Genomic DNA, 12,728 nt, shown 5'->3' on the forward strand with positions numbered 1-12,728 from the left:
ACAGATGTTAAACTGAGTTTATATTACGGCACAAAAAGATACAATAAATCGTAATGTGCGGGGCCCATTGTTGATGATCGCACAGTTTCTGGTCTTTGAGCATGGGGTTTCCCCGTGATGTTGCTAATTCACTCATTGACCACTCGTGTGACACCAAGGTATCCCGTACTACGCCCACAGGTCAGGGTGAAGAAAGGAGAAAGTTCAGTTTCTGACTTCATCGCAACACCTATTTGTATTGGCTCATCTTAATTTAGTTGTGAATGTGTAGATGTTACTTGCAGCTCGAGGTCTGTTACTGATCCAGCGTCTACCTGGAGTGACACTGCGGACAATAGTTAGACTTAACGTTTGGAAAGGCAGGCGTTGCCTGTGGTGACAGTATATTGAATATTTTTTTTTAAAGGTGAAATGTGTGCTGACAAACCCTGTTATTTTCCAGTTACTAAATGCTTTGATTATACAGTTAGGAACTGCAATAAAAACAATATGTTGATCATGCAGCCAAAGATTGTGCAGCTGTTGGGTGCTTGTATCTGACAGAACCTTGTATAATGTTTCTATCTGACAGCCAGTGCCAGTCAGTCTACTCATGTGTTGTACTTCTCGAACGCAGTTGTACTTCGCTGTATTTTTTCTTTTGTCATGTTTTTATGGTGCAGCAACACTTTCATTTTTCCCCTTTTTCCTTCCCGTTTGCAGTGGGTTTCCTGGGTATCCATATCCCCCTCCAGCCTCGTATCCTCCAACCACCGGCACTGCACAGCATCCTTCATATCCCAGCCAGTCTCCTGCCACAGGTGTTGGTAAGACAAAAGGAACCCTTCATTTTATCGGATAAATACCAGAAAATAATTGTGTTGTAAATAACAAAGCAGAAGTGTGATGTCGTCTTATCGGGCTTTTGGTTGACCGTTTGATCCTTGTCGGACAGCGCACATACTCGGGTTGCTTATTTCTTGCCCTTTGGGCACGGCAGAGGGGGCAGGGGCTTGCAGCTGCATTCAGCCTTAGCAAATGTTCGAACCGTCTCAACCAGCGACAGTCAGGATGGCCCGAGTGCTGCTGCAGTCAAATGTTTTCCATCAATTCTCTCGCCTGAAAGCACTTGCTGGGGTCCCACTGGCACAGTATCTCTCCAGTATCTTCGCAAGTGGGCATTATTCATACATGAGCCCAGAGAGTGCTGGCCAACCATTTGATTGTGATGGGCATCATAGCAAAGCATGTTCCTGTCCAACACCCAGTGTCCACATGTGCATTTTCCAGCAGCAATCGTTGGTGATCAGGAGCAGGAACATAAGAACTCTGGCTTATTTTTCTTTGTCGCTTCTCCTTAGCCCAGGAGCTCTGAGTCTGATTGTAATACTCCAGTTAGTTCCCTGACTGAGAGTAGCTAACTCAGCACACACTAGGGAGTGAATCTGCAACCTTCTCATTTACATGGCTCAGCCTTTAACCAGGAGGCCATTGAGATAGCTTCTTAATGTCACTGTGCTATATCAAGAACAGGAACCTTAGCTGACCTTTTGGCTTCTGACAGATTATATATCAGATGGCCTTTTAAGTTTAACAGAAAGGAATCTTCTACATCTTGCTGACTCTAGTAGACTTGTGAAACTGTTCTGTACGGCCAACCACCAGCAAGTGGTCGGCACTGGAAAACTTGTCTTGTTCTTATACCAAGTACAATATAATATACAGAAATCCCGATTTGAGATTGCCCTGAGTGTAAAACCAGCAATTCTAAACCACCTTATTTTGTATATTTCTTAGATTTAGCTATTTGTTTTAATGGGGAATCATCGAGGTAGGGTCATTCCAGGAGTTTTAAATGCTCTATACTCTAATTTAAGGATTATACTATAATTCCCCGCCCATCCCCACCTATCATGGTATAGGGGTCCACACAAGTGTTTCTTTCAAGTCAGAAGTGGAGTTTCACTGACACCAGTAGGAATAAATTCTTCAAATGCCTTGAATTTTCAACATTGTTTGATTTAATTCTATTTTCCTTTGACCTGATCAATGGGTATTTTAGTCACTTTTTTCCCCCTTTTATTGTCCATCCCGCAGCTGAGAGGCCTCTTGTTCGTGCTTATCCCACGCTTTTCATTTCCTGCAACAGGTGCTCATTCAAAGTGACTTCATCGCCTTTCATAGAAACACTGCAGTAAGGATAATGGCCGGTGTTTTACAGGGTCTATGACGGTGTAAGTGCCCACAAGTTACGGGTTTCCACATGTGATGTGCTTGTGCAAAAACCCGGAACCTGTGATCTCTCCAGTTGCTGCTCGTCCAATCGTCAGCATCCGCTGGACGTTGACATTCACTGGCGCAACTACTGCCCAGCGAATACCCACCGAGCCCTGGTACAGCAGGTGTAAGGCCTCTGTTACCTGTGTAAGAGTTTAAATCAATGTTATAATATGGTTTAAATCATTTAAATATTCCCTTACATTTAAAATTAGTCTAGATTATTTTTGTCCTGTTTAAAAATGTTTATTTTTCAACGAATTAAATTTTTATTTTAAATGTTTTAAATTGTATTTTAATTAAATTTGAACCTGTGATTTATTTTTATTTCAGTGTTGTGAAAGTGTATTTTTCAAGGGATTACTATTATGCTTATGGGGATTCCGTACGTAAATGGAATCCCCCTTTGTCATTTGTTGGGCCGGTCCACTTGATCCCAGGGATGCTTGCGAACTGCCTGTGCCCCTGGAATACGTGGGCCTTTACCCGGGCGTACGCCGGAGACCCGGGAGTGCACGTGTTTGAAGGTGTGGAGTTTGCTTGTGGTTCAAAGGGGTTCACCCACGGCAACAATTTCCACCCCTGTGAATCTTTACTCCGTTCTCTGAAGCGTTTATTGAGGATAACTGCACTGAAAAATAATGGGTTTCATCTGTGCATCTCTCCCTGAATTTTGGAATGACCAGAAAAGAGGGGTCAAAATGATCATTTTTGGAATCTGCTGTATAGAAACATAAAAACATAGAAAATAGGTGCAGGAGCAGGCCACGCCATTCAATGAGTTCATGGCTGAACATGAAACTTCAGTACCCACTTCCTGCTTTCTCGCCATACCCCTTGATCCCCCGAGTAGTAAGGACTTCATCTAACTCCCTTTTGAATATATTTAGTGAATTGGCCCCAACCACTTTCTGTGCCAGAGAATTCCACAGGTTCACCACTTTCTAGGTGAAGAAGTCTCTCCTCATCTCGGTCCTAAATGGCTTACCCCTTATCCTTAAACTGTGACCCCTGGTTCTGGACTTCCCCAACATTGGGAACATTCTTCCTGCATCTAACCTGTCTAAACCCGTCAGGATTTTAAACGTTTCTATGAGGTCCCCTCTCATTCTTCTGAACTCCAGTGAATACAAGCCCAGTTGATCCAGTCTTTCTTGATAGGTCAGTCCCACCATCCCGGGAATCAGTCTGGTGAATCTTCGCTGCACTCCCTCAATAGCAAGAATGTCCTTCCTCAAGTTAGGAGACCAAAACTGTACACAATACTCCAGGTGTGGCCTCACCAAGGCCCTGTACAACTGTAGCAACACCTCCCTGCCCCTGTACTCAAATCCCCTCGCTATGAAGGCCAACATGCCATTTGCTTTCTTAACCGCCTGCTGTACCTGCATGCCAACCTTCAATGACTGATGTACCATGACACCCAGGTCTCGTTTCACCTTCCCTTTTCCTAATCTGTCACCATTCAGATAATAGTCTGTATCTCTATTTTTACCACCAAAGTGGATAACCTCACATTTATCCACATTATACTTCATCTGCCATGCATTTTCCCACTCACCTAACCTATCCAAGTCACTCTGCAGCCTCATAGCATCCTCCTCGCAGCTCACACTGCCACCCAACTTAGTGTCATCCGCAAATTTGGAGATACTACATTTAATCCCCTCGTCTAAATCATTAATGTACAATGTAAACAGCTGGGGCCCCAGCACAGAACCTTGCGGTACCCCACTAGTCACTGCCTGCCATTCTGAAAAGTACCCATTTACTCCTACTCTTTGTTTCCTGTCTGACAACCAGTTCTCAATCCACGTCAGCACACTATCCCCAATCCCATGTGCTTTAACTTTGCACATTAATCTCTTGTGTGGGACCTTGTCGAAAGCCTTCTGAAAGTCCAAATATACCACATTAACTGGTTCTCCTTTGTCCACTTTACTGGAAACATCCTCAAAAAATTCCAGAAGATTTGTCAAACATGATTTCCCCTTCACAAATCTATGCTGACTTGAACCTATCATGTCACCATTTTCCAAATGCGCTGCTATGACATCCTTAATAATTGATTCCATCATTTTACCCACTACTGAGGTCAGACTGACCGGTCTATAATTCCCTGTTTTCTCTCTCCCTCCTTTTTTAAAAAATGGGGTTACATTGGCTACCCTCCACTCGATAGGAACTGATCCAGAGTCAATGGAATGTTGGAAAATGACTGTCAATGCATCCGCTATTTTCAAGGCCACCTCCTTAAGTACTCTGGGATGCAATCCTCAGGCCCTGGGGATTTATCGGCCTTCAATCCCATCAATTTCCCGACTAATAAAGATTTCCCTCAGTTCCTCCTCCCTACTAGACCCTCTAACCCCTTTTATATCCGGAAGGTTGTTTGTGTCCTCCTTAGTGAATACTGAACCAAAGTACTTGTTCAATTGGTCTGCCATTTCTTTGTTCCCCGTTATGACTTCCCCTGATTCTGACTGCAGGGGACCTACGTTTGTCTTTACTAACCTTTTTCTCTTTACATACCTATAGAAACTTTTGCAATCCGCCTTAATGTTCCCTGCAAGCTTCTTCTTGTACTCCATTTTCCCTGCCCTAATCAAACCCTTTGTCCTCCTCTGCTGAGTTCTAAATTTCTCCCAGTCCGCAGGTTCGCTGCTATTTCTGGCCAATTTATATGCCACTTCCTTGGCTTTAATACTATCCCTGATTTCCCTAGATAGCCACGGTTGAGCCACCTTCCCTTTTTTATTTTTACGCCAGACAGGAATGTACAATTGTTGTAGTTCATCCATGCGGTCTCTAAATGTCTGCCATTGCCCATCCACAGTCAACTCCTTAAGTATCATTCGCCAATCTATCCTAGCCAATTCACGCCTCATACCTTCAAAGTTACCCTTCTTTAAGTTCTGGACCATGGTCTCTGAATTAACTGTATCATTCTCCATCCTAATGCAGAATTCCACCATTTTATGGTCACTCTTCCCCAAGTGGCCTCGCACAATGAGATTGCTAATTAGTCCTCTCTAATTAGTTGGTTCCTCGACATATTGGTCTAGAAAACCATCCCTTGTGCACTCCAGGAAATCCTCCTCCACCGTATTGCTTCCAGTTTGGCTAGCCCAATCTATGTGCATATTAAAGTCACCCATTATAACTGCTGCACCTTTATTGCATGCACCCCTAATTTCCTGTTTGATGCCCTCCCCAACATCACTACTACTGTTTGGAGGTCTGTACACAACTCCCACTAATGTTTTTTGCCCTTTGGTGTTCTGCAGCTCTACCCATATAGATTCCACATCATCCAAGCTAATGTCTTTCCTAACTATTGCATTAATCTCCTCTTTAACCAGCAATGCTACCTCCTTTTCCTTTTATTCTATCCTTCCTGAATGTTGAATACCCCTGGATGTTGAGTTCCCAGTCCTGATCATCCTGGAGCCACGTCTCCGTAATCCCAATCACATCATATTTGTTAACATCTATTTGCACAGTTAATTCATCCACCTTATTGCGGATACTCCTTGCATTAAGACACAAAGCCTTCAGGCTTGTTTTTTTAACACCCTTTGTCCTTTTAGAATTCTGCCGCACAGTGGCCCTTCCTGTTCCCCGCCCCGGGCCTCTTCCCCCCCCCCCTCCCCCCCTCCCCCCATCTCCCCTCCGTCTCCTGCCTCTGCCTCCCTTTTGTCTCCCTCTGTCTCCCTGCATTGGTTCCCATCCCCTGTCATATTAGTTTAACTCCTCCCCAACAGCACTAGCAAACACTCCCCCTAGGACATTGGTTCTGGTCCTGCCCAGGTGCAGACCGTCCGGTTTGTACTGGTCCCACCTCCCCCAGAACCGGTTCCAATGCTCCCGGAATTTGAATCCCTCCCTGCTGCACCACTGCTCAAGCCACGTATTCATCTGCGCTATCCTGCGATTCCTACTCTGACTAGCACGTGGCACTGGTAGCAATCCCGAGATTACTACTTTTGAGGTCCTACTTTTTAATTTAGCTCCTTAAATTCGTTTCGTAGGACCTCATCCCTTTTTTTACCTATGTCGTTGGTACCAATGTGCACCACGACAACTGGCTGTTCTCCCTCCCATTTCAGAATGTCCTGCACCCGCTCTGAGACATCCTTAACCCTTGCACCAGGGAGGCAACATAGCATCCTGGAGTCTCGGTTGCGGCCGCAGAAACGCCTATCTATTCCCATCACAATTGAATCCCCTATCACTATCGCGCTCCCACTCTTTTTCTTGCCCTCCTGTGCAGCAGCGCCAGCCATGGTGCCATGACCTTGTTTGCTGCTGCCCTCTCCCGATGAGTCATCCCCCCCCCCCCCCGCCCCAACAGTACTCAAAACGGTGTATCTGTTTTGCAGGGGGATGACCAATGGGGACCCCTGCACTACCTTCCTTGCACTGCTCTTCCTGCTGGTCTTCCATTCCCTATCTGGCTGTGGACCCTTCTCCTGCGGTAAGACCAACTCGCTACACGTGCTACTCACGTCATTCTCAGCATCGTGGATGCACCAGAGTGAATCCACCCTCGGCTCCAATTCCGTAACGCGGATCGTCAGGAGCTCGAGGCGGACACACTTCTCACACACGTAGTCGTCAGGGACACCGGAAGTGTCCCTGAGTTCCCACATGGCACAGGAGGAGCATATCACGTGACCGATCTCTCCTGCCATGCCTTAACCCTTAGATATCCTTAAATTGGTAATAACAATGTTACAGTTCATTTCGAACAGTAGGTTGAAGTTTCCAACAATGTCTCTTTTTTTTCTATAGACAGTTCCTTAAGCAGCCCGTGGTATTTGGCGGCAGTGATGGGACAATATGCTGTTTGTTACAGGTCCTGCCAGAGATGCCACCATCAGTGAGGATATGATCCGTGCTTCTTTGATCTCTGCAGTTAGTGATAAGTTGCGCTGGCGGATGAAAGAAGAAATGGATCGAGCTCAGGCTGAACTTGATGCTCTCAAACGAACAGAAGAGGACTTGAAGAAAGGCCACCAGAAGCTGGAGATGATGGTCAGTCACTTGGACCAAGAAATGGTAAGACTGAGTCACGGAGCAGAATCACTAAGCCTTTGAAAACCGGTAATCTTAACAATGGTGGCAGGTTTCATCACTTGCACCACATGACAGAACTACCTCAATCAGTGAGCTTATTTCTCATCTGATTTTACCGTGGCAGATTGTAAAGATCATAATTATACTCTACAATCCCTCTCCCTTACTAAAGATGCATCCTACCAATGTAGGAAAAGCAGTTACGATAGTCTTGCTAGCAGGCTGTTTGGTCAAATGATTGTGTGTCTTTGATTAGAGAATGTGAGGAAAGCCTCCTCCTTGTACAGAGATGCCACACAAATCTAGGATTTAGTATTATAATGAATGTCTGGAGATAGACCTATAACTTGGAACATAACTACATTATTCAACTCTGAGCCGATTTAGATACATGTCTGTTGACGGTGGCACCAGCAAAATATTCTGGTTGTAGACTTGAGCAAATTTCCTTCGCTTTTCCTCTTCCACTCCCAGTTTGGGATCCAGTTTCCTGACTATTAGTTTACTAACTTCTATTCTTCATTCTACGTACCCATGGGTTGTCGAGGCTTCCTCAGAGGATAGGGAAGTTTATTGGACATGATCTGGGCATTACTTGGGGGTAGCACCGTCAATGGACTGTTCTGAACTGATGCTCAGAGGTTTTTGAAATTTGTCCCATGAACGTCCATCTCTGTGATTTGTAAATTATATTCCTGTACTATATGTCATATCTGCTCCACAACATTTTATCAAAATCTGATGACTCCAGCAGTTGTATTGTTTGAGATTGCATTGACTCAACGCCTGTCACTGTCCCAGACTGATGTAGATAATAATATTGAAGTACTGAAGAAGAAGGATGAAGAGCTGAGTATTGCGCTGGAGAAAATGGAGAGCCAGTCTGAGAATAACGACATTGATGAGGTTGTCGTACCAACGGCGCCTCTGTACAAACAGATCCTTAATCTTTATGCTGAAGAGAATGCCATTGAGGACACCATTTTCTACCTGGGTGAAGCATTGAGACGTGATGTCATTGATCTCGAAGTCTTCTTGAAGGTAATTAAAGTCTGAACTGGTGGGGGGGGGGCGGGGGTGTTTATCTCTTTCTTCCCCCCCCCTCACTCTTGGAGCTCAGTATATCTAACATTATTAGTGTCAAAAGAAGGAAGGGCAGGGGAATCCAGGACATGATTTACTGAAACCAAGTTTCTTGTTTGTTCCTGAACTTGAAATTTGACTTGAGTGAACTTACAAACCAGGTTGAAACAGTCACATTGGTGCACTGGATTGTAAATGCCAATGCTGAATAAACCTGGTTAATGAGGCATCCCGGAGTCCCACCACTGACTGACTACAATAACTCCAGCATTTACTATTGTGGTTGCAAAACCTGTCGGCACCTTGTGTGGGCGAAAGGACTGTGTCTGTGGCAATGAGGTTCTGTATTGTCTCCTTCCACATCCCTCGTCCAATAGTGTGAGCAGCCCACAGTCTGTACATTAGCTCCCCTGAACAGTACTGTGTGTGTTTGCAGGGTTTGTCTCCTTTCTCCGATGAGTACTGTGTGAGCACTTGTTTGCATAGAGGGTGTGTGCTATGTCTTAAGTTGGGTGTTTGAGAAATATACATCCATAATCTACAGTGGTTTGTATTGTCTGCAGTTGTCCCGAACCCTGTCATTTTCAGGGAGAGATGAGGGATCACATTCTGCACGACACACCAATGCAATTAACGACTGTGATATTGAGTCCCTGCCAAGCGTTCTGAGGGCTGTGATTTCCTGACCGTGTTTGAGCACAGTAGCTATTAGCAGGCTTTGTAAACTGATCTAATATGTTATATCTTGAAATGATGGTTTGTTAGAAACCCATGTCCCAAAAAATAACAGTTGAGTTTAGAGGTTTTTATTCATTTCTGGGATGTGGCATCACTGGCAAGACTTGGATTTACTGCCGCCCATCCCCAATTCCCCTTGAGAAGATGGTGGTGAGCTGCCGCCTTGGACAGTTGCAGTCTGTGTGGTGAAGGCGCTCCCAAACTGAGCATCGGTCAGCAGGTTATTGGGGAGTAAGTGCCGCTTGATAGCACTGTCGATGATACCTTCCATCATTGTGCTGATGATTGAAAGTAGACTGATGGGGCGGTAATTGGTCGGATTGGATTTGTCCTGCTTTTTCTGCTCGGGACATACCTGGGCAATTTGCCACATTGTCGGGTAGATGCCAGTGTTGTAGCTGTACTGGAACAGCTTGGCTAGAGGCGCGGCTAGTTCTGGAGCACAAGTCTTCAGCACGACAGCCGGGATGTTGTCGGGGCCCATAGCCTTTGCTGTATCCAGTGCACTCGGCCATTTCTTGATACCGTTAAGATAAACCGCTTTTTCTTGGGGTAATTTTCTTTTCATCTTTATTGATGTATTATCAAACCTACTTTAGCATTTATTTTCTTAATGTCTCAATTGTTGTTGTACTCTGTATGTGGCCGATCACCTACCCAGGGTACAACCTGTGTGCTATTAAAATGCTAAAAATAACATCATTTGGGGAGAGCTGTTTGCCCAAGGTACGTTCCAGATGAGGACTGTGTATTGTCAAGTTCCCCTTGGTTTTGTTTGTTCAAGAGCAAATGGAAATGTCTGCAATATTGGCTGAGGTTCCTAATCACAGAATCTTACAGCACAGAAGGAGGCGCTTTGCCCATCGTGTCTAGCGGCTCTCTGGTACCACCTCCTGCAATTTGTTCCACTTCAAGTATTTATCCAATCCCCTTTTGAAAGTTACTATTTAATCTGCTTCCACCACTCACTCTTTCAGGCAATGCATTCCAGATCATCATAAACCACAGCATAACATTTTTATCCTCATTTTGCAAATGACATTAAATCTGTGCCCTCTGGTTCATGACTCTTCTGCCACTGGGAAAAGGTTTCTCCATATCAACACACATCATGGTTTTGAACGCCTCTATTAAATCTCCATTAACCTTCTCTGCTCTAAGGAGAACAATGTCAGCTTCTCCAGTCTCTCCATGTGTAGAAACTTTTTTAACAATCTACAATTGATGCCCTGAATTTAGGGGAGATTTTACATCTGAGAAATTCAGCTCCACAAACACCTATGCTAATATTTTCAAGTAGCAGGTGAAATGGTTAGAGATTCCTATTCAAGGAAATATGGCTTTGGGAACCTCCAGGGGAGGAAGTGTATTATTCAATCAAGCTGCTCATACAGTCTAATCGGGGAGGGAGTGTGTTCACTCTGTTCACCCAGTACTCACTGGGGCAGCTCACCCAGTACTCACTGGGGCAGGGAGTGGGGCTGCTCACTCTACTGAGGTGGTGATGCAGGTGAATTTCAGGAAGCACGAGCAGGAATTGAAAGCTGTCCCTAGCATGCTCATTACCTGCCCTGCTGCCACCAGCGTTGCCAGTGGGGAGCTGAATGTTTTCGTGTGGCAGACTGTCCACACCAAATTCTCTGATGTTTATAGGCTGAATTGAGTTTTATTTAGCTGAGAAAATGCCAGTGCGGAAGTTTAACTTGCCGCTGTGTTTTGTTAGACAGCTTAATCTTGATGATCAAAGTGCTTTGCATTCCAGACTCTCTTTTTTTTTTTGCTCTAACAAAACTTTAGATAAGCCTCAGTTAGGTAAAATCTATAGAGTAAAGCAAACAGTCCATTTTACTTGTGCCGGAGACACATCATTGGCCAAAATGCAGGGGCTTGTATTGACGCTATTTGCAAGGCAATTTGCAAAATCCACGGAATAATTTACCTGCTATAATGACGTACCCCTAGCTGTGGTACTCCAGGTAAAGCGGAAGAAAGAAGACAAACGTGCTTTTATATAGCGCCTTTCATGACCACCGGATGTCTCCTAGCTCTTTACAATCAATGAAGTACTTTTGGAGTGTAGTCACTGTTGTAATGTAGGAAAAGTGGAAGCAAACTTGCACACAGCAAGCTCCCACACACAGCAATGTGATGATGATCAGATAATCTGTCTGTTGTGTTAATTGAGGGATAAGTATTGGCCAGGACACCGGGGTTAATTCCCTGCTCTTCTTCAAAATAGTGCCCTGGAATCTTTTACTTCCACCTGAGAGAGCAGACAAAGGATGACACTCACAACAGTGCAGCACTCTCTCAGCACTGCACTGGAGTGTCAGCCTAGATTTTTGTGCTCCAGTCCCTGGAGTGGGACTTGAACCCACAACCTTCTGACTCAGGCGAGAGTACTACCCACTGAGCCACGGCTGACGCCGCTGAAGTCCAAGCTTCCCACTTGCATGCGACTGGAATAATTCAGTTATTTGAATAAAGATGGATTGCCTATCACGGGCGTGGTCTTCTTTCAAAAATAGTTCAGCCTCCATATATAAAGTTCCCTTTCTACTTGCTGCCCAGTTCTCTCTCTGTCCAGGTATGACCTGCAGTTTTTAATTTTCTGTTTTATTTAGTACTTGAATTGACTCGGTCTCTCTGCTGCCCACCTTTATTCTTGAAAGGAAAATGGAGGTATACTTCCAGCAATGGGATGCAGATGGTGACAGTCATGTGAACCGGTCATGTGACTCAATGTAGCTTTTATAAGGAGCAAAACTCTTAAACGGACACCAGGGATTAAAAAAAACAATATTGCAAATGTCAGAGTTCTGATATAATAAATTACACAGCAACATAAGAACATAAGAATTAGGAACAGGAGTAGGCCATCTAGCCCCTCGAGCCTGCTCCGCCATTCAATAAGATCATGGCTGATCTGGCTGTGGACTCAGCTCCACTTACCCGCCCGCTCCCCGTAACCCTTAATTCCCTTATTGGTTAAAAATCTATCTATCTGTGACTTGAATACATTCAATGAGCTAGCCTCAACTGCTTCCTTGGGCAGAGAATTCCACAGATTCACAACCCTCTGGGAGAAGAAATTCCTTCTCAACTCGGTTCGTCAGCATCTGTGAAGATATTCTGTTGATATTCTGGGTATAGACCCTGTAACAAAAATTAAACATTTTTGTTCATTACATATTACAGGATTGACGACTTCTGTCTGTTTCCAGCTACACATGAGGTTCACTCACAGGAAGCAGCCCAGCTTGGTTTGATACCGTAGCCCCAGAATATATACACTGGCGGGGTTTCCGCTCTACTCATCAGCCCACAGACTTTCCACACATTGAAGTGAATGGATGGAAACTCAAAGCCTGGTGTGCACAAATGGGGGAAGCCCCAGTCATTGGGCTGATACTCTGGAGTTTAGAAGAATGAGATCTCATTGAAACATACAACATTCTGAAGGGGATTGACAAGGTAGTTGCTGAGAGGATGTTTCTCTGGGCTGGAGAGTCCAGAACCAGGAGTCACAGTCTCAGGATAAGGGATTGGCCATTTAAGACAGAGATGAGAAG

At 44.7% G+C, this 12,728-nt stretch overlaps 1 protein-coding gene across 1 annotated transcript in view; it reads left to right on the plus strand.

Moving 5' to 3' along the window:
- Positions 1–12,728, plus strand: part of tsg101a (tumor susceptibility 101a) — a 37,297-nt gene that overhangs the window by 23,280 nt on the left and 1,289 nt on the right. Inside the window, exons 4-6 of the mRNA XM_070898760.1 lie at positions 703–806; positions 7,115–7,317; positions 8,137–8,376. Coding sequence (XP_070754861.1) covers positions 703–806; positions 7,115–7,317; positions 8,137–8,376 — 547 coding nt within the window. The remainder of the gene's footprint in view (positions 1–702; positions 807–7,114; positions 7,318–8,136; positions 8,377–12,728) is intronic.

Source organism: Pristiophorus japonicus, chromosome 14 (genome assembly GCF_044704955.1).
Source record: "Pristiophorus japonicus isolate sPriJap1 chromosome 14, sPriJap1.hap1, whole genome shotgun sequence".
NCBI lineage: Eukaryota > Metazoa > Chordata > Chondrichthyes > Pristiophoridae > Pristiophorus > Pristiophorus japonicus.